Below are 21,369 nucleotides of genomic sequence, written 5' to 3'. Positions count from 1 at the left end.
TCTTTAAAAAAATGGGAATAAAGGAGTAATGTTTAAAATTCCAAATTTTTTTATTAGAATGATCCCCCAAAGCCTCTCCTGTACCTCTTCTGATTAACTCTTTCCCTTCATCTATGAGGTCTGATGTCATCTCATTGTCTCCCATGAACTGCTGGAATCCCAGAAGATTCAAACACCGAGTTCCTAAACTGGAGGAAAAAAAATCATTGCCAAACCATAAAAACAAACAGAACAGAATAAGGGTACTTCCTGCAACAACTGGAAGGGACTTGTGATCCAATAAATATGCTGTCAAACCTGAATTCAATTGGGGTGTAGGACTGTTTGTATCCTTGGGCATTCTGACATGAATTCAATCTGACACAGGTTGGGCTGAGGGGAGATGGAGCCTTCAGTCAAAACCCCATTCCTAATTGATGAGTCAGCCACATTCCAATGTCTGGCTGACCGGAGGAGGAGGAAGAGGATAGATGTCGCCTAGCAACCAACTCCCATCTTGGTTGGACAATGTGACACTTGTTTTGGAAACTTGAGAAAACTGAAACTTATATTGGAGTGAAAAGCCCGGGAACTTTAATGCCAATATAGTGTCAAAGTACAATAAATTTGTACTTTGAGAAAAGGCATGCCTAAGAGTTCATTGCAATTGTAGATGCGGAACAAGATTACACAAAACCAGAAGAGTAAACAAAAAAGCTAGAAAAATGCTTCCAAAAGCTTTTTTCAAAATGGTGGAAGAGGTAGGTATCCAAGATGTATGGTGAGAGATTCATCCTAATAAAAATCAATATTCATTTTACTCAAATAGACCTAAGCCCACGATAGACATGGTAAGGATCTCAGCAGAGTTAGAATCTAACATACAGGAAATAAATATAGAAATAAATAACTGGGTGGATCATAATCCGATAAAAGTTATATGGAAGGGATGCATTACTTGGACCTTGACATATGCAAAATAATCACAGTGGAGGGGAAAATGTTGATTTTGTGTAACTAAGGCTGCCTGTTGATTGCCCTGAATAAAGCTTCTCAACAATGAAAGTTTGCTAAATCTAGAATAATCTGTACTAGAGAGAGCTTTATGTGGCATTTCATGAAGCCCCTACAACTACTCACAGGAATAAAAATGCAAATGGTCGATAAAATTAAACATATATTTGCATATTAGTATTAATTAAAAATACAGTAAAATGTAATAAATATGTTTCTGTATTTATATGACACAAGGTGCATTGAAGGGTTAACATAAACAGATTAGTAAAGGGCCCCTTTGCTTGTGGGGCTCATGGGCAAGTGCCCATCAAGCCCATGCGTTAAGACAGCCCTGGAATGAAGTAACATTCTAATGATGTGTCAAGCAGGAGAGCTATGTATTTTGTATGGTACAAATTTATTTTCACTTATCACCAGCCAAACAATCTGAGGAGGCTCACTGGTTATTGTGCTTGCAACTCTAAAATTTCCATGTCAGGAAAAGGAAGGGGGAAAACTCAAGTTGATGTTAAAGCTCGCTCTATTTTTTTCAACGTTTTCTGAACCGGCTGAGAAAGGCCAATTCGCTTGAGAAAGGAAGAGCAATTTCAGAACACTCAATATCCAAACAATGCAACTTTGAAAAAGCCCATTTCCTACCTGAAGTAAGTAGCAATGCAGAGAATGACAACCAGCATGGGATAATAAATATAAAAGCCATCTGCTATGAAGGACAATACTTTCATCGATCCCATAATCTGGGAAGCAAAGAGCAATGGATGTTAGCAAAGCTAAGTTTTGTTTTGTTGTTTTGCTCAAAATATTTTATATATTGATATTAAGTAAAGTCTGGCTTTAAAATCCATGATTTGTGTTCCATGAACACCTCAATATACCCTACAAAATAGGATTATAATTTGATCCTGCAGAGAATGAATAGCGTATTTAATTTTTTTTTAATAATACATCTATCAATATAATTAAGAAAGGAAGAACATTTTATGTTTGATATTCATCTTCAAATACTGTATATTAAAAAAGTAAAAACAACTGCACACACTCAAAATTTCAGCTATAAGTTAACTCTCTGGTTGCTGCTCTCTGCCAATAGAAAATGGCATAGTATAAGGTAAGCCCCACTGTTATTTTATTATCCAAATGTAATTTTTTTGTCTTTTAATCACCCTGTAATCCCTTACATTGGGGTAGAGTCAGGGCAACTGAATGCAGCTGAGCGTTTACTGGTCAGATGCCCTTCCTGTCGCCAATGTAGAATTCGCAGCAGATAATTACTCATTGTGTCCAGAGAAAGAAATATCTGCCGCTATCTAGGATCGAATTTACAGCCTCCGGATCGTGAGGCGAGAGCTCCACCTCCAGGCCACTTCACCACTCTATTACCCAAGTAGAATAATTTGTATAAATAAGAAGATAATGTATAAGAAAGAAGAGAATCTATAACTGTGGAAACTGCAACTACCATATTTTTCGGAGTATAAGACGCACCAAGATTTTGAAGAAGTAAATTAAAAGTTTTTGCACTCTGCAGACCTCCCCAAAACAGCCTGTTTTTCGTGAAAACTGACAGTTTTTTGTCAAAACCCCCGACATGCATAGCCATTAGGAGGCTTATAGAGTGCTCCAGGGGGCTGGGCGGGGGGCAATATGAGCAAAAAATGGCCCGTTTTTCGCTCATTTCTTCCTTCACCTGCCCCTAGGAGCACTCTGAAAGCCTCCTAAAGGCTATGCACGACCATTTTTGCAAAGGGGTGGGGTTTCGGGAAGCCAAAAATGCTGTATTCAAAATGCTGTAAGTCGCACCCAGATTTTCACCCTCTTTTTTTGAGGGGAAAAGGTGCGTCTTATACTCCGAAAAATATGGTAAGTACGGACAGACTGCCCTCCAACTTCTGCAGGCAAACCCAGAGCTCAGACATCCTGGGACAAAATGATTCATATGCAATGCTGGAAAACTGACTGAATTCAATCATCTTTATTTTTTGTCATCTTTTGATACATGATGAATGAAATTTATAACAAGAGCCTTCCAATTTACAAACCAGAGCATTTGGGAGGAATCTTAATTCCGAGTTTTTCTTTCTAAAATGTAAACTAAATTTTGTTTAATGAGATCATATCAGGATTAAAATCAGTATGCCCCATCATAAGCTTCAGGAAGGAGTTCTGACTAATCTAGGCCTTTTCTTTTTAAATGATAATTCACTTACAAGAAAATAGATTTAAATACAGCAAGAACACCAGATTGCCTTAAATTGAGCTCTTGAAATGTTCTGTTTTTTTGAAAAGAAGATTGTTAAAGCATTAATGTCTGATTTAAGGCTGATTCAAGCACTACAAAAAAGCTGGATTCATGTGCCCATCATCATAAATGATCTAGGTCACAAACTTTACTTGTTAATATGCATTCCTCCATACATTTACCTTGTTCCTTAATAATTCAGGCCCCAGAAACAGTAAGGAAAACAGATGTGCTTATCAAAGCCGTGTCATCTTATCCTAGCCCATCCTTGGTCTAGGAAGCATTTGATGCTTTATCATTATAGGTCATGGAATACATTTTCTAGGAATCAGGTGTAAATTCCTATTTCCACACTACATGGATATTGAACCAAAATTAGATAGCCTTAAATTTGGACTTAAGCTGACAATGGTTTGTTTTAGAAATCTGTCATTCTTATTATACACTAAATGTATTCTATTAGCTTCATTGAGTGCAAGAAACATAAGTTTACTAACTAATTAGATGTAATAAATACGGATAAAACACTAAATCTCATCTACCCAGTGATAGACATAAGAAGTACAGGCTAAGATTAATAACATTCAGGAATTTTCCCTTTGTAGGGATTGCTTTTAAGCTTCTGTCAGTAGAACCAAATTGTATATAGGAAACCGGGACTTGTATGCAAATGAAACAATTTCTACTGAGCCGAAATAGCCAAAGAAAGAATCAAGCCAGGCCAAACAGATTTGAAATTCTACTTTCAACCGCTTTGGGGAAATCTCTTAGTATCAAATGTATAAATACAGCGCAGAAAAAACAAACAGTGTTGACTTACAGAGGTATATGCAGTTGGCTGATCCGTGGTTCTCTGGGAAATTGCTGCATCCATATGAGTCAAGCCCAAAAAATTCAGACACAGTGGAGGAGTCAAACGACAGAATAACCTGGGTGAAAAGTAGCAGCAGTTGTAAAGTAATTGCAAACTCTTCCTTCGATATTAATAAGGGTGAATGTGTTCATGTTACTGTATTGTACTTTTTTTGATTCTTTTCATGCAGAGGAAGTTAGGTAACATTTACATAATTCAGGTAGTCCTCGGCTTATGACTATAATTGAGATCGCAATTATAATTGTAAATCATGGCTGTTAAGTAGGTCATCATGTGATTGCACCCAATTTTACAATATTTTTATGGTGGCTATTAAATGGTAATTAAATGAACCCGCGGTTCGCTAGGCAGTATTTTTTGGGAGAGAAAATGGAAGTAAATGTCAGGTTCCATTCAAAAAAATGTTGTAAATTGTGCTCTTGTGACAGTAGGATGACCATAAATGTAGGCTCACTATCGAATGCCCCCCAAAATGTGGTCCTGTGACTGTTGTGGCCCAGCAGGAGCCGTTGGAGCTGCCGATGGACTCCGATAGCGAGGACCCCTATGAGTCAGCTATGGAAGATGTCGAGGACCCTGGGCAGGGTTCAGACTCGGAGCAGGGACCAGAGAGGCTGGTTGGCCACCAGGAGGCGCCTGAGGCATGGAGCAGTGGGGAAGATCAAAGGGAGTTTGTCCCTGTCGCCAGGCAACATAGGGCGGAGAAACGGAGGCTGCAGTTATGGAGACAGACTCATAAGAGATAATCAAGCCCAGGTGATTGTGGCTTGGCCCCTTCCAAGAGACTTTGGGAGGAGTCCTTTTGCAGGACACAACTGTTCGTAGTAATCTGGAGAACTCCTTGTCTGGTCTGCCTTGTGTTCCCATGTTTGTTGGAGTCTGGGTTGCTGCCACCTTCTTGCCAGTGAGTCGTGTTTGGGCTTTCAGCCAACAGGATTATAATTGCTGTGAATGAAGAGTGGCAAACAGCTAAGCCTGTGTCTGCGTTCATTACCGGACGGAGGGGGACCAGAACATGTGACTATGTTATGGGGTGTGTGGCCATTGAAACTTCAAATCTTGTTTATAAGTAGCTTTATTAGAGTTCTTCATAACTTTGAATGGTTGCTAAGCAATGGATCATAAATTGATGATTGCCTGTCCACTGCTCCACATAGAACTGTAAACAGTATTTGGACTGGATCTAGGTATGTGCTACCGAAAGGAGATGAATCAAAACAGATTTCCTCTTTCTGTTCCCAACAACCTTCTGCAAACACACTGCGCTCTCTGAGCTTGGTTGCTTTCTTGTAGATGTTTCATTACTCAAACTAGATAACATCATCAGTGCTAGTACTGGCACTGGATGTTTTCCTGCAGACTTCATTATTTGCAAGAAAACAACCAATGTCAGAGAGCACCAAGGTCCCCTCATTTCAAACCTGAGTTACAAATATTCTCTTTTATTGGTAAACACTCTTCCGAAAGATGGAAGTTGAGTCTCTACTGAATAGAGTAGAATGAGCAGGAAGAAGGGAGATGATTTCTGAATGGAGTGGAATGGCGTGGAAGAAGGGAGATATTGTACAGAAGATCCTTTTGCCCAGTTTCTCAGTGCTTCTCTCCCTTAGTCTCCTATGAATGAGACTCTTCTGCACAGCAGGGAACAGTTTCTGGGATTCTACTTCTAATTACATTGTCAACCCTGAAGCGAACCTGACCGAGGCCATCTTTATGACTTCAGGGTTGCTACAAGAGAGGGAGGGGGGAGAAAATTGTTAGCTAGGGTCTTGGGAGTCAAAACAAAACGTTTTCCTGTGGGAGCCAAGGACATCTCAACAGGTGGCGGGGAAGAGGAGGAATAGAGTAACCACTTAACTGGACGGTACTTTTATTGGACAACGTGACTGATGTCAGGGGAGGGGGAACTTTTACTTTTTAATTAATTGAAAACCGCGGGAACTTTCAGAGTCAGTTTTCACCAGTTGTGCCACTAAATTGTTATGATGTATCCAATAAATTATTCTTTGGGGAATCAGCCTGCCTTGGAGTTCTGCTTTCAATGGGTGCGTTACTTGGAATGCTGACATACATAATTATCATATATAATAATTGATATAATCTGATTAAAAATTAAACTGAGAGCTATTGTGGAGTCTAGATTTTGACCAAGATCTATTTATATTTCAGTGCATTCCTTCTTTATATTGGTTGTAACTGGCCAAACAACACAAATAGCAAAATAAATACTTACATGCCACTGAAAAGCAAACTATATGCATCTGTTTGATGGTGTGAAGCTAAGTAATAATAGTTGAATACACGGATCCTGAAGACCGTAGAATAAACGCAGATACTCAGGAAAAAGATTGTAAAAAAACAAGCCATCTGCAAAACAAGAAACTAGAGTTTTTATTAGGCTCAATTAACAGTTGCAGACAGGTGCCATGTGAATGACCTAACTAAAGTAGTGAATTTCCTTCTAATCCCAAATTTGAATAGCTCTAACAAATAAGATCAAATCTAAGCAGTTTCCTCAAAGTCAATGAATGCGGAACTTAACAATAGTTATGACAGAAATTGCCAAACCATCACATGAACTGACCTCTATGTAAAAATAGTTGTAATTCTTTTCCGCTAGTCGTATGAAGACTGCAAAGAGGGACAGAACTGGCTTTGGGCTGAAAAACGTACATTCTGACCACACGACGACGATGGAAAAGATGGCCAGGATAATGGCGAGAATCCTGTGGAACCATGGTCGTAGAAGGCATTCCCAATACCATTCTAAAGCAAAACGAAACAAAACAAACGAAAAAAAATAATAAGAAAATCGTTTCAAAGTTGCTTTCCGATAGTCCTTGATTTATGACCGTTTGTTCAGCAAGTCTTTGAAGTTACAACCTCACCGAAAAAAGTAACTTATGCTTATGACTATTGCAGGTTCACATTTATGATAGTTGCAGTGTCCCAGAGTCATATCACTACCATTTGTAACCTTCCCAGCTGTTATCCGACAATCAGAGTCAATGGAGAAGCTGGCAAGGAAGGCCACAAATTGCAATCAAGTGACCTTTTACTTAACGATGCAGGTTAAGCAAAATCAGGTTGTAAAAATCAGAGGTAGTCACATGATGTCACACTTAATGACAACACCATTTAATAATAAATTTAATTTATTAAATTAAATTAAATAATACATTTTCTGGTCCCAATTGTGGTCATAAGTCAGCTACTTATAACTTTTCTAGTAGCAGCACTTGAGCTGAAGTACCTAGGACAGACAGTAAGAGGACAAAGGATGAACCCCACATACAAAATTAAACCTAAGTAGAAAATGGTGATAAGGAGCAAGGTTTGAATGATTTTTTAAAAAAAGATGCCATAGACTTAGGATGGATCACAATGGAATCCTTTTCATTATTTTAGAGGTTTTGTTTAAAACATGTATTCTATTATGGTATAACAAAACATACCAAGAGTTGGTGTATAGAGATATTGGATAATTTTGTTTTCAGCTTCTTGAGACTGAAAAGTATGAACAAATTGACGAGTGGCACTGGATTCATTTTTTGCCACATCTTCCAGGTAAAAGGCTTGCTCTAAAAGAATTTGCCACTGGACTTGTGTACGATGATGTCTTTGAACTGAATAATTTACCTAACAAAATAAAAACAGCATTCTAGTTATTTATGGCAATAAAGGCAGAATAAGATAGAGATGATTTTCTCAAAACTCCAACAAGTACTTCCTTAATAAACAGAATACACATCCATTCCACAGAATGAATGTATGTGTATATATATGCACGCAGATGCCAAAACAAAGATAGGAATAATTTTTTTATGAGGAATATGGCTTGGGTTACCAAGTATCTTCCTGCATACACAATATATTAAATATATAGGAACACCAACACCTTGATTAGCATAGGTAATTATGGATATATGTGGATATATTTTCATGCATTAAGCACAATCACACCTGCTTACAATACAGTGCATATTTTTTAAAGAAAGACTGGAAATAATTATGCATGTTGTAACATTGCGACTAGACAACTGAGTTCAGGTACTAGCAAAATAAACAGAGTTGGAAAGACAGCAGAAATTAACTTCATTATCTGGTAATTCTTATACTGATATAATGAATAACTAGGAAAACAGTATGTAGATTACATGCCCGATTTGCATACTGCAGCTCAGACACTGAATTCACATCCGTGAGGAAGATATGTTCTCTGTCAGATGGTCAGCCCTTTTTCCCTACTGGAAAGACTGTGCATCTTTGAAAACTGGAGGTAGAATTCCCATGAATCTGTGGTCTGGAGCTGGAAAAGAATAGAGTGCCACCCCAGGAGTATTAGACTGCATTTGAACAGTCATCTGCTCTATGGTGTGATTATAGGAAGCCCAAGACAAAAGTAGTTTGTTTACTGGTGTCTTGCTCTCTTGAACGATAACTTTAAATTCAGATATATTCAAGAGAAAACAAACACAGTGGTGGATGCAAATACCCAGAGGTGTCTTTGAGGAGGTCTCTCAAGGAAGGCTGTCAGGATTCCCACGATGCCCTAATGAACTCATGAACCTCGAGCCAAGTTTCAAAAGAAATCCAGTTATTTATTAGGAGCAACATGTCAACACATAAGTGAATGAAGACACCTCTGCCCCACGTAATTTACGGCTCAACTATGACCCTGTTTCTCCCCTCTTCCCAGGGTGTGTCATAAATCACATTCTCCAATGAGCTGAGTTGCTCTGTCAGTTGTTCCCCCCTCCTCCCTATGGCAACTTGAGAGTAGGCCAGGAATGCTTTACGAGTTGACAAAGGGAACTTTTGGATTATTTAGATTCAGGAATGCAGTTATAGTACTCTCTCACATATACGTACACGTTATCCTACTTGCATGTTCTGGTTATGCATCTGCTACAATTTCACACGCACTGAACATAAGCCATTGACATTATCTAACTACCTGCTTATGAAGCTTCACTAGGCTTTTCTCTGTTGGATAAGTATTGGATCTTTCTTCAAAGTCTTCATAATCATCCATGTTTCGACCCATCCTATCCTGATATTCCGTGGGACACTGAAATTAAGAGAGAATATACTGCAGTCTACATCAAAGTCTCTATATCAAAGCCTACCAGAAAAAATAATGATCTGCTCTTCTCTTATTATACATGAGATCTTATTTTCATTCTTTTTATTCAAAGTTTCCCTAGCAAAGAAGAAAACAGTGGGCTATCCTGTTTCCTTGATCCATTAAAACTAGGAAATAGTTCCTACTACAGAAAAACAATCATATCACTTCAGACAAATTTCTGATTATAGGTAATCCTCAAGTTATGAGTCCAACATTTCCATTGCAAAGCGAGACAGTTGTAAAGAGAGTTTTGCATCCTTTCTTGCCGTAATTGTTAAGTGAATCATTGCAGTTGTTAAGTTGGTAACATGGTTACTAAGTGAATCTGGCTTCCCCATTGCCTTTGCTTATCAGAAGGTCACAAAAGGTAATAGACTTGCAACTGTCATTAATATGAATCAGTCACCAAGTGTCTGAAGGTCGCAAAATGTAACCATGACCCCAGGACACTGCAATCGTCATACATACATGTCCGTTGCCAAGTGTCCAAATTTTGATCATGTGACCATGGGTCTCCTGTAATCGTTGTAAGTATGATAAACGGCCATAGGTCTCTTTTTTCAGTGCTGTTTTAACTTCAAACAGTTGATAAATGAATGTTGTAAGTTGAGAACGACCTGTAGTCCTGCACAAATATTTTTATCTGAATGTCTATGGAGATTCTCAGTCATCCAGGTCATGGTTGTCACAAAGGTGCTTTTTCACAAAGCAACTGGACTTTCGGAAGAGCTGAAGAAGTTTCTTGGATGAGAAGCGAAACATCCTCAAAGAAAAAACCAGGAAGTACAGTTGCCTCGTGAAAAAGCACCTTTAGGATTTTTGTCTGAAAGTCCTGATCTTTTTGTGGGGCTTTCCTTTTCTTCTGCCAGTGGCAGTGTACAAGTGAAAATATCGAAATTAATGAAGGTCTTTTTCCTATGCTACTTCCCAGAGCTATTTGCAGTAATTTTTCTCCTGATTGCTAAGTGGTTGAGTACAGTAATTGTGGGCATGACTGGCACAATGGAGCACTGAGACTAAGACAAGACATCCTACTGTCTCTACTGAAAAAAGTAAGGAAAATATCCTTTACCCAGACTTGAATTAGCCTTCTTATGCTCCACTGATAATTTCAAACCCCCGTGGCAATGTTTAATACTGCTTGATTAAGCTACCTTTTTTAGTATTGTATCCACACATTTCCTCAAAGGATGGTTGTATTTGATGCTTTCATTTACTTTACGGACCTCCTGTTTATGTGAAGAGGAAAAAAAAAAACCATCAGAAATATAATTTCTATGCAGAGAAATTTTTACTATGACATTCAGTTAAATGTACAATATTTTACAAAGGAGTTGGATTTTTACAAGCCGTGACAGACTCATTGAGGAATTTATTTTGAAACTAGTTTTAGGAAAAAGTTGGAAAAGCAGGCGACATAATTGGTAATGGAGTCCTCTTTTTACTTTGCACTTTTTATGCTCTTTGGCTCTGGGGCCTGGAGGTTTTATCTTTAAAAATTAAGAGTTGAAATTATGAAATAAGGGAGCAGGAAATTCCCTTTACAGTATTGAAAATAGCACTGCAGCTGACATAATATAAAGTGCTTGTTAATTTTCTTGCTACCCTGGATATCAAGAAATTGTATTGGCATTTTGTTTCTCAAAATTCTTATCTACTTCCTTTTATATCCCTCCACTGCAGAATGTACTTACCTCCATAATATCCTCCAGGTTTTCTTCTGCATCTGCCTTTTCGGTCATCAGTTTAGCAGCCTTGAAGTAGGTCTTCATGAGAAGGTAGCCCTTTTTAGCTCCATTCCAGTGAGAGCGTGGGATTTCTACTAAGCCATATCCTAACAGCAACACAAGCAGAAAGAGGCCCCAGGTATTGGCAGCAGCTATTCCAATCGTCTGAAGTTGATTCCTGAAACAGAAACAGTGCCCTGGGGTTTCATATGCAGTGTCAAGGGGTGTCAAACTCGATTTTATCGAGGGCCGCATCAAGGTTGTTTGACCTCATGGGGTTGGGATGGTTGTGGCCAGGGTGGGCATGGCCAGCTCAATGTCACTTACGTCGAGGGCACCTGTGATGACTTAAGCATTCTACCAGCTCCATTTTCACCTGCAACAGCCTTCTTCAACCCTCTGCCAGCAAAAACAGAGCTCAGGAAGGCCACCTGCGGTCCTCCTGAGTTCCATTTTCACTGGCAGAGGCATTGCAGACTGGTCCATCACTGTTTCAAGGGCAGCTCCAGCCAGATCCGGCATCTAAGCAACTCACATGCCAGATCTGGCCCCCAGGCCTTGAGTTTGACCCCCCTGTAGTAAGTACTAAAGATTTTAAACTACTGTTATATAAAATCCTGGAGAAAATCTACTTATATGGTTGCTAAGGGTCAATACCATGTTAATGGCCTACAATCAATCAATCAATTAAATATTTTTTTATCAGAAAAACATTAAATTCTTTTTTCTGTTGTACTTATTATTGACTAATGCTTCCTTTTCCAGAGTGTAGCTTAATTTGCTAGATTCACGAGGTTCATATGAATGTTGATGATACATAAAACATTCTGAGTATGAAATGGGTGTTTTGATTTTACTGAAGTCTTCTAATGCTGTTACACCAAAACCAGAAGTGTTCTGAATTGGAGCGAACTTTTATAGTAGGAACAACCTTTGAAAATTCTTGGTAAGAGCAAATTGCCATTTCAAATTTAAAATGGAGTGTGCTTTGAAACATTTCAAACACGACAGGCACACCTGTTTTTGCCAGAAGAAAGCATTCCTTACTGAGTCAGTGAAGCAACTAGTCTTGTTGGCTTACATTCTCAAATTTATTAAGCTACTCAGCTAAGGTTGAAACTAAATGTTGAACTTTTGCAGCATCTAGTCATGACCAATAATAGTCAATTTCCAATAAATTAAAAAACCATTAAATTAATAATTAATGTGAAGGAAGCAGGTTGTTTCTATAAATAAAGAATACACTGATACATTATTTTAGTCTCTGTTAGAAATAGCCCCACTGAGAATGGAAGCAACTAAGTAAGACCAGCCTAGTAAACTTACTCATCAATTGGGACAACTTCTAAAAAAGCTTTCCCTTTGAATGTTTAGCAGAGCAAGCTTTGAACTCAATCCTATATGCTTAACTAGTGTGAGGTAAAGGTGTCACTGTGGGTTTTATCCTAATTGTGACCAACTTTAGCGGTTGGTGCTCATCTCTGTTTCTTAAGCCTTCTTCATTGCTTCTTGTTCTAGCCTCAGGTACCCTGGAGAATAGTTTGACTCCCTCTTCTTTGTGGCAACCCCTGAGATATTGGAATACTGCTATCATGTCTCCTAGTCCTTCTTTTCATTAAACAAGACATACCCAATTCCTGCAACCGTTCTTCATATGTTTTAGTCTCCAGGCCCCTAATCATCTTTGTTGCTCTTCTCTGCACTCTTTCTAGAGTCTCCACATCTTTTCTACATCGTGGCGCCCAAAACTGAATGCAGTATTCCAAGTGTGGCCTTACCAAGGCATTATAAAGTGGTATTAACACTTCACATGATCTTGATTCTATCCCTCTATTTATGCAGCCTCAAACTGTGTTGGCTTTTTTGGCAGCTGCTGCACACTGCTGGCTCCTATTTAAATGGTTGTCCACTAGGACTCCAAGATCCCTCTCACAGTTACTACTATTGAGCAAGGTACCATCTATACTGTACCTGTGCATTTCGGTTTTCTTGCCTAAATGTAGAACCTTAACTCTTTTCACCATTGAATTTCATTTTATTAGATAGTGCCCAATGTTCAAGTTTGTCAAGATCCTTCTGTATCTTAAGCCTGTCTTCCGGAGTGTTGGCTATTCCTGCCAGCTTGGTGTCATCTGCAAATTTGATGAGTTCCCCATGTATTCCCTCATCCAAATCATTGATGAAGATGTTGAAGAGTACTGGGCCTAAAACAGAGCCTTGGGGTACTCCACTGCATACTTCCCTCCATGTAGATGCAGTTCCATTGAGGACTACATGTTGAGTGTGGTTGGTCAGCCAGTTACGAATCCATCTGGTAGTGATACTGTCTAGCCCACATTCTTCTACTTTATCTATAGTAGATTATGGTCTATCTTATCAAATGCCTTATTGAAGTCCAAGTAAACTATATCAAAGTCATTCCTCCGGTCCACTAATTTTGTCATTTTGTCAAATAATGCAATAAGATTAGTCTGGCATGATCTGTTTTTGACAAACCCATGTTGGCTTTTGGCTATTACTTTGTTTACTTCTAGGTGTTCGCTAATTCGTTGCTTCATTATCTTTTACAGAATCTTTCCTGGTATTGAGGTCAGGCTGATAGGTCTACAGTTTCCTGGATCTATTTTTTCCCCCTTTTTTGAAGATGGGAACCACATCAGCTCTTTTCCAGTCCTCTGGTAGTTCCCCGGTGCTCCAGGATCTCTGAAAGATATAGTTCAGAAGTTCTGAGATCTCATCTGCCAGTTCCTTCAGCACCCTGGGGTATAATCCATCCGGTCCTGGTGATTTGAACTCGTCTAAGGTAGACAAGTGCTCTTACCATTTTCTTCCCTATTTCAATCTGATTTTTGTGGTGCTGTTTTTGATAGGTTTTATCCCTTTGTGTAAAGACAGATGCAAAAAATGAGTTAAATAGTTCTGCTTTCTCCCTGTTGCTTATCACCTTCTTGCCACTTTCTCCCAGCAATGGACCAATTGTTTCCTTAACCTTTTTCTTGTTTTTAACATGTTGGAAGAAGCTTTTTTGTTATTTTTTACTTTTGTGGCAAGCCTTTCTTCATTGTAAGCCTTAGCTTTCCTTATGTCATCTTTACAGGCTCGGGCTATTTCCTGATATTCTGCCTTAGTTATGTCCCCCCCTTTCCAGTTTTTATACTTAACTTTTTTGTCTTTCAATTTGTCAGATAATTCTTTATGTAGCCATACTGGTTTTGGGGGGAACTGTTATTTTTCTTCTTCATTGGTATTGTGCTAGACTGGGCTTTTGTAATCTCATTTTTCAAAATTTCCCAAGCTTCTTGAGTTGTTTTCCTCTTGAGGATTCTTATCCATGGAATTCTTCCCAAGTTCTCTCTAAGTTTATTGAAATTAGCTCTCTTAAAGTCCTAGACTCTAGTTTGACTTTGTTCTACTACTTGTGTTTGCATAATGTTGAATTCCAATATTCCATGGTCACTTGCCCCCAGGGTTCCTATGGCTTCAACACCTTCTATCATTTCCTCTCTGTCAGTGAGAATTAAGTCCAATATGGTTGATCCCCTTATTTCCTTCTCTACTTTTTGGGAAACAAAGTTGTCTGCTAGGTTCGTTAGGAACCTGTTGGATCTTCCACTTGGTACAGAGTTTGTTTCTCAGTTGATGTCAGGGTAGTTAAAATCCCCCATTACTATTGTGGTGTGCTTCCTACATACCTTAGTTAGCTGACTAGCAAAAAGTTCATCTACTTCCTCTGCTTGGTTGGGTGACCTGTAGTATAGACAATTTCATTTCCCCCCCAACCTTTAATATTAACCCAAATGCATTCAAGATAGTTCTCATCATTGTTGTGCTCTATTTCTGTAGAGATGTAGTTATTTCTTATATATAGTGCAACTCCACCTCCTCTTTTATTTTGTCTATTTCTTTTAAATAATTTAAATCCTTCTAGCTCTATGTTCCATTTGTGGGTTTCATCCCACCAAGTTTCTGTAATGGCAACAATATCGTATCTGCCCTCATTTATTTGTATTTCTAATTCATTCTGTTTATTCCTCATACTCTGTGCATTGGTGTATAGACATTTGAGTCCATTTTGATTGACCCTGTGTTTACTGTCTACATAACCTGTGTTATGCCTGACTGCTCCTATTTTCTTGCCACTTGTATGATTCATGCACATGGTATGGCACTCACTATGAAATGCTTGGCTTTGCTTGACAGCAGGAGTGATAATCTTACCCGCACAAACATCTATGTTACATGCACTGATAACCCACTAAAACCCTCTGAGTTTTAGATTGCTGGTTGTTGGGGGCAATAGGCTGACTCTGTAAACTGCTTAAAGGGGACTGTAAAGCACTGTGAAACCGTATCTAAATGCTATTGCTATTCATCTACTGCACTTACATTTGCATGTTTTATAACTGCTAGGTTGGCAGGAGCTGGAACAAGTGACAGGCGCTCACTCTATCTTGTGGCACTCAGATCTTGAAAGTTCTAGACCTTTAACGATCTAAGACTCAAAGTCCTAACCACTAAGCCACTGTATCCCTTAACTAGTATCAGGCAAAAGCCATATTGGATCAGTAAATCTCGATATACTTTCATCCACACACACACAAAACAAAACAAAACAAAAAACCCTAAGGGAAGTAAAAATTACCTGCAACTATCTATGAAATTAAAAATCAAATCTTACGATCAAGTTCAACATAATTCTAAGCTTTATCTCCTCCAATCACTAAATAACAATCTAAATATGCAAGATACCAAAATACTAAAGGCTTAGAAATATTACTTACCATTGCAAGCTGATATTTGGATTTATAGCTACATATATCAAGAACGCTCCAAAAATCAAAAGGTACGTTCCATAATATATAGCATTTTCAATTAACGCTGTTTTAATCTTCCCGGTAATGGAAAAACCTCCTGATCTAGCATAGGACTGCATAAAGGGTAACAGAATCCTAGGAATGAAGAGCAAAATGAATGTAGCAAGAGTTTCATCTTTTTTCCTTAGTCAGAAGTAAGTACTTGGCACTTATACACATAGCCCTACATTTTAGAAAAACTGGCAGCTATATTTCTGAAACATCTTATTCTAAGAGTCAAAGAATAAATTAAAAGGAAGGAAACCGTTTTTTCACAGTACTGATTTCAGAACCATAGCACAGGCATGTTACTATGTTTCCCTGAAAATAAGACAGGGTCTTATTTTCTTTTCATCCCAGAAATAAGCGCTTGGCCTTATTTTTGGAGAGATCTTATTATTTTTGAGGTGAAGCAGGCCCCTTAATCTTGGCCCACGGCCCGTGGATCAGCTGATCCAGAGAGGGCCGGAAGTTCTGTCTCTGTTTCTGGCACACTCTTGCCAGCCCTAGCGTCTCTGGGCCTGCCACTCTTTTTGCAGCCGCCACTAAGAGAAAGGATGCAGTAGCTAGGATTTACGGGAGTGGCCTCTCTGAGGCCATTCTGCATGGATGGCAGGTGTTCCCTCCTTCACCCCAGGAAATGGCGGGGACCGGCTGCGCATGTGTATATTCTAGGGGAGGGCTTATTTTCGGGGGAGGGCTTATTTTAGCACATGCGCTCAAAAGCCCGATTTGGCATATTATCCAGGGAGGTCTTATTTTGGGGGAAACAGTGCAAGTAAATCTATCATTGGCAGCAGGTATCACCATCTGCGACAAAAATGTATATGCAACTAACTCAGTGAGCATAGCAGCTACTTTATAGGAAAGCCAAGAACTTCCTCAATTTAGCTTCTCTGATGGCTTAAATAAGATTATTTTACTTGGCTAGAACAGAGAGAAGAACTATCTTAAAACCTACATCATCTAATGTAAAGACGTTTGATACTTTCTGGTGGGCAAACCTGTCTTTCAATTAAAATGTCCCAAAGTTTTCACGTTAATGGTAAACATTCAAATGAAATGGATAAACTGTTGTTCCTTTTTACTTTAGGCTGTTTGAAGCATTCCAGAAATTTCCACAATACTTACCATGTTAAAAACTGTGATGTCCAGTATACAACACGCCAAAAAATGGGCATAATTCTATCAGGGATATAACTCCATGGTTTGATACATTTGTGTTTACTATAAAGACAAACAGAGTTAGCATTTTTAACATATGCATAATATGTTATGGGACTACATGAATTATAGAGTAATAAAATAGAGCTCATTAAGTTATTCAGCATCATAGGATCATACATGCAAATTAAATTGATTACTCAAATAAAAAGACTCAGAATACAAAGTCATTCAATCCTCAGACCCAAATTGAAATGTTTACCATTCGAGCTACTAATTACAGTATAAATTGGATTATTCAGCCAAAATAATAGTAACAACATGACTCATAAAAAGCATCACCAATGAAGTGGTGCAATATAAACTGGCTTGAAAGTTGTGCCCTTTGGCTTAGAATTATGCCTGCTTCTCTTTATACACCCACCTGTCTCATTAATTGTGAATGAGACTGCTGATGTTTCTGTGGCTAAGTGAGACATTTGTTAAGTGAGTTTTGCCCCATTTTACGATCTTTCTTCCTTGGTTGTTAGTGAATGACTGCAGTTGATAAAATTAGTAACCCGGTTATTAAGTGAACCTGGCTTCTCCACTAACTTTGCTTCTCAGAAAGTCACAGAAGGAGATCACATGACCTTGGGACACAGCAACAGTCATAAATATGAACCAGTTGCTAAGCATCTGAATTTTGATCACATGATCATGGGAAGATGCTGCAAAGGTCATAATTGTGAAAACTGGTCATGTTATTTTTTTAGTGTCGTAACTTTGAACGGTCACTAAATGAAATGTTGCAAGTCAAGGACTACCTGTACTTTGTTATGTAATAATAAAAACCACATTTCAATATCTTTATGCCAAATTACACCATCTTTAATTATAGTTTTCTTGATATCTCACTGAGGATTTCACATTCGCATGACATTTTTCTCATTTTGGTTAAAAGCCCTGCCAATGTTGCCCTGCCAATGTTACAAGGTTGTCAAGATTTTTAGATCAAAAAAGAAATTAATTTTTAGATGCCTTGGTACCTCTGAGTAGGATTAGTGTCTTGATTTTGCACTGCTGATCCACTGTTGGTGGGACTTGTGTATGACTCATTTATATCAAGTTTACACCGATTGTATATAGTCTAGAAAACAAAAAGTCAGCAATTGGACAAAAGTAAAGTAAGAGTTATAAAGGCATTGGCATACTATATTCATCAAATAAATCAGCTTCCCAAACTAGAAAGCCCCAATTTTGCAATGTTGATGTGTGCCAATCATCCTTTCCTTTTCAGCAGCTTATTGAGAAATGTACGCAATGAGAGAATGTATCTTTACTGTATGTTTGTTGATTTCAAGAAAATGTATAATAAAGCAAATAGGCACAAATTTTTGAATAAGTGCATTTTACATTAGATATCTGATGTAATTCTTGAAAATAAATTATTACAATAAAATAACAGAAAATCCTTATCTGCTAATTCTATGGAAACCCTATAATCAAATTTTATTAAAATGGAGAAAATAAATATGAAAATTCTTACCGTAGTGACATCTAAGGGCAGTATAAAGACTATGAGAAAACAAAGGTACCAAGCTAATAGTGTTGCAACAATCACAAGTTTGTGCTGCTTTTTAAAGTCACCATATCGATGTAGTATGATTAATGCCAAAAAGAAGACGACAACTATCTCAATGCCCAAAGCTGCACCACTCATTATTGTTCACTGATTCCAACCAGCATGTATTGGTTCGTAAGAGGATTATATCTGTAATAAACAGCAAAAAACAGTGATTTAAATAGAATAGAATATGGCTTGCAATAAACATTTAATTTATTAATATTTAGCTGAAAAGGTTTTTTAAAAATCCATTTAACTTGTCTACCACATTGGACTCTACTCCATGCCATCGGACGTCAGTGTATCTTAATATCTAGAGAACAAAAGCACTGATTGAAATGCTACGTCAGTTCCTGATTAACCTCTGTCCCTCTTCTACAAATGGGTATTGGTCCTGCTGCCTGAGGTTGATGGGAGTACAGTAACAGTGTAGTAAGAATTGGGGAAACTTGTGGCTGCTTTAGAGAATCTAAGAGAAGAATGTTAACATCACAGACCTTTTAAATGATTGAGTTTCTGTCCATTTTGTCTCCCTGCTCCTCCGAGCCAGTTTAGATCGATTGCTTTTCTTTCTTGTTTTTTTTAAGCTACTGTTTAATTGAGTTGTGGTATGACCTTTTTGGATATTATGTCAGCCCTTTTGAGTCATACTGTGGCAGAAAGATAGAATATATTTTAAAGAATAAATAAGATCTGGAATGACTAACTGTTAATTTTACCTTCATTATTTGTCAACTCTTATTAAGTCATTGGAAATGAACTTCAAACCACGCATAAGTAGTACATATTGCCGTTATAACATATTGCTGTAGTAAACAGAGATGAGAAGAAAGATTAAAACCTGACAGCAAACCTTTACTCCAAACTTTATAGTAAAAAACTAATTTTTACTATACAGGTATTGAGAAAAAGCTAACTATCAAAAGCTTCCACCAGAATATCTTAATGTTTTTAAACGGTTGTTAAAACAGTTAAAGTAACCAGGGGGAAAAGCTTAAATGACCACTGGGCTAAAAAACACAGTAACTTTTCAAAAGCAGTAGATAGATAAAACCTTCAAAAGATAAAACCTTAAGCAAACACTTCATACCACATCTGTATACTTGCCTGCCCTACAATTTCTGTGAAAAACAAGGTTAACACGTCAAAATTAGGATGTAAAATTCAGTGAATTCAAGTTGGCAATTTCAAGAGAGTATACATCTCGTGTTCAATTCCCTTTGCACTTGCAAGCTTGCCTTTCAGAAATTGATCTGAAGTTTCCCTGCTTTGGAATGAACTTTTTAAAAGCAGCACTCCTAATTTTGTACAGGAATCAATCACCGTTCTAATTCAGGCACACTTATCCTTACAGTGTTACCTTGGTACTCAACTGCTTGGAAATCATTGGATTTGGTATTCAACACATTTTGATGTGAAAATTTTGTCCCAGTACTCGTCTGTTTGTTACTCAACACACAAGTTAAAATTTGTCAGTGTCGGCTGCCTTGTGACTCGCTATATTATTCCTTGTGGGAAAAAAATGTTTGGTACTCATCACTCCTCCTGGAACCAATTAATAATGAGTATTAAGGTACCACTACATTTTGTCCTTCATTCGATACATTCTTCATGTATGAATACATGTACATACACATACATACATACATGATTCCCACCACCTCACCTAAAATACAAAGTGCTGTAGTAATGAAGGCTAGCACTTCTATTCATCTAACACTGAAGGGCAGAAGTAAAAGTTTCTATCAACATGTGTGGGTAGCGCTCGCAACAGGTAATACCAGAATATATACATATCCAATGATAATTATTCACATTCATGTCCTACTTTTATTTAGCACACTTCTATATCCAGTGTAAGCATGAAAAAATAAATAAATAAATTGGAGCAGAGAATCCTATAGACCCAGAGCTGGCTGCCTGGTTTTAAAGACTTTAAAGCACTTATCCTGTTAGAGTAAATATTTTTAAAAAATCCCTTAGAATTGGGAAGCTTTCACTCCAATTCTACCATAGTCGTGCTGGTTACTCTACTTACTTTAAAGAAAATGCCCTTCCCCCTCTTGGTTCTTCCCAAATCTCCCGCATTGAGGAGAGATGGGAACTGTAGTCCAATACACCATAAGGGGCCGAGTCTGGAAAGGCCTGCCTGAGAGTGCCAAAGGGAAGAAAGCTAACAGGGCAGGAGGATGAGGAGGATGGGAACTGTAGTCCAATGTGGGCTGCGGGTGATGGGAACTGTAGTCCAGTACACAATAGGGGGCCAAGCTGGGGAAGTCTGGCCTGAGAGGGCCGAAGGGAAGAAAGTTAACAGGACAGGAGGATAAGAATGATTGGAACTGTAGTCCAATGTGGGATGCAGGTGATGGGAACTGTAGTCCAACACACAAAAGAGAGCAGAGTCGGGGAAGGGTGGCCTGAGAGGCCAAAGGGAAGAAAACTAACAGGGCAGGAGGATGAGTATGATGAGAACTGTGGTCCAATGTGAGCTGCGGGTGATGGGAACTGTAGTCCAAAGTGGGCTGCGGGTGATGGGAACTGTAGTCCAAAGTGGGCTGCGGGTGATGGGAACTGTAGTCCAAAGTGGGCTGCGGGTGATGGGAACTGTAGTCCAGTACACAATAGGGGGCCAAGCCGGGGAAGTCCGGCCTGAGAGGGCCGAAGGGAAGAAAGCTAACAGGACAGGAGGATAAGAATGATTGGAACTGTAGTCCAATGTGGGATGCAGGTGATGGGAACTGTAGTCCAACACACAAAAGAGAGCAGAGTCGGGGAAGGGTGG

The 21,369-nt window shown here is 38.5% G+C and overlaps 1 protein-coding gene across 3 annotated transcripts in view; it reads right to left on the bottom strand.

Moving 5' to 3' along the window:
* LMBRD2 (LMBR1 domain containing 2) overlaps positions 1–21,369 on the bottom strand; it is a 33,237-nt gene that overhangs the window by 11,421 nt on the left and 447 nt on the right. Inside the window, exons 2-15 of one of the 3 annotated variants that reach the window (XM_032213091.1) lie at positions 19,307–19,393; positions 18,510–18,734; positions 18,010–18,110; positions 16,949–17,044; positions 15,746–15,913; positions 10,932–11,142; positions 10,392–10,466; positions 9,067–9,180; positions 7,565–7,748; positions 6,694–6,875; positions 6,343–6,476; positions 4,056–4,164; positions 1,636–1,733; positions 85–188 (exon numbers count right to left, since the gene is read on the bottom strand). In XM_032213091.1, the coding sequence (XP_032068982.1) occupies positions 85–188; positions 1,636–1,733; positions 4,056–4,164; positions 6,343–6,476; positions 6,694–6,875; positions 7,565–7,748; positions 9,067–9,180; positions 10,392–10,466; positions 10,932–11,142; positions 15,746–15,913; positions 16,949–17,044; positions 18,010–18,110; positions 18,510–18,683 (1,750 nt within the window). In that variant the 5' untranslated portion in view covers positions 18,684–18,734; positions 19,307–19,393. Of the gene's footprint in view, positions 1–84; positions 189–1,635; positions 1,734–4,055; positions 4,165–6,342; positions 6,477–6,693; positions 6,876–7,564; positions 7,749–9,066; positions 9,181–10,391; positions 10,467–10,931; positions 11,143–15,745; positions 15,914–16,948; positions 17,045–18,009; positions 18,111–18,509; positions 18,735–19,084; positions 19,269–19,306; positions 19,394–21,369 lie in introns of those variants that run through there. The other 2 variants (XM_032213092.1, XM_032213090.1) reach the window with 2 other exon arrangements.

This window comes from Thamnophis elegans, chromosome 3 (genome assembly GCF_009769535.1).
Source record: "Thamnophis elegans isolate rThaEle1 chromosome 3, rThaEle1.pri, whole genome shotgun sequence".
NCBI classification, from domain to species: domain Eukaryota; kingdom Metazoa; phylum Chordata; class Lepidosauria; order Squamata; family Colubridae; genus Thamnophis; species Thamnophis elegans.
The sequence above is the reverse complement of the archived record's forward strand: the minus strand, read 5'-3'. Positions and strand labels throughout refer to the sequence as shown.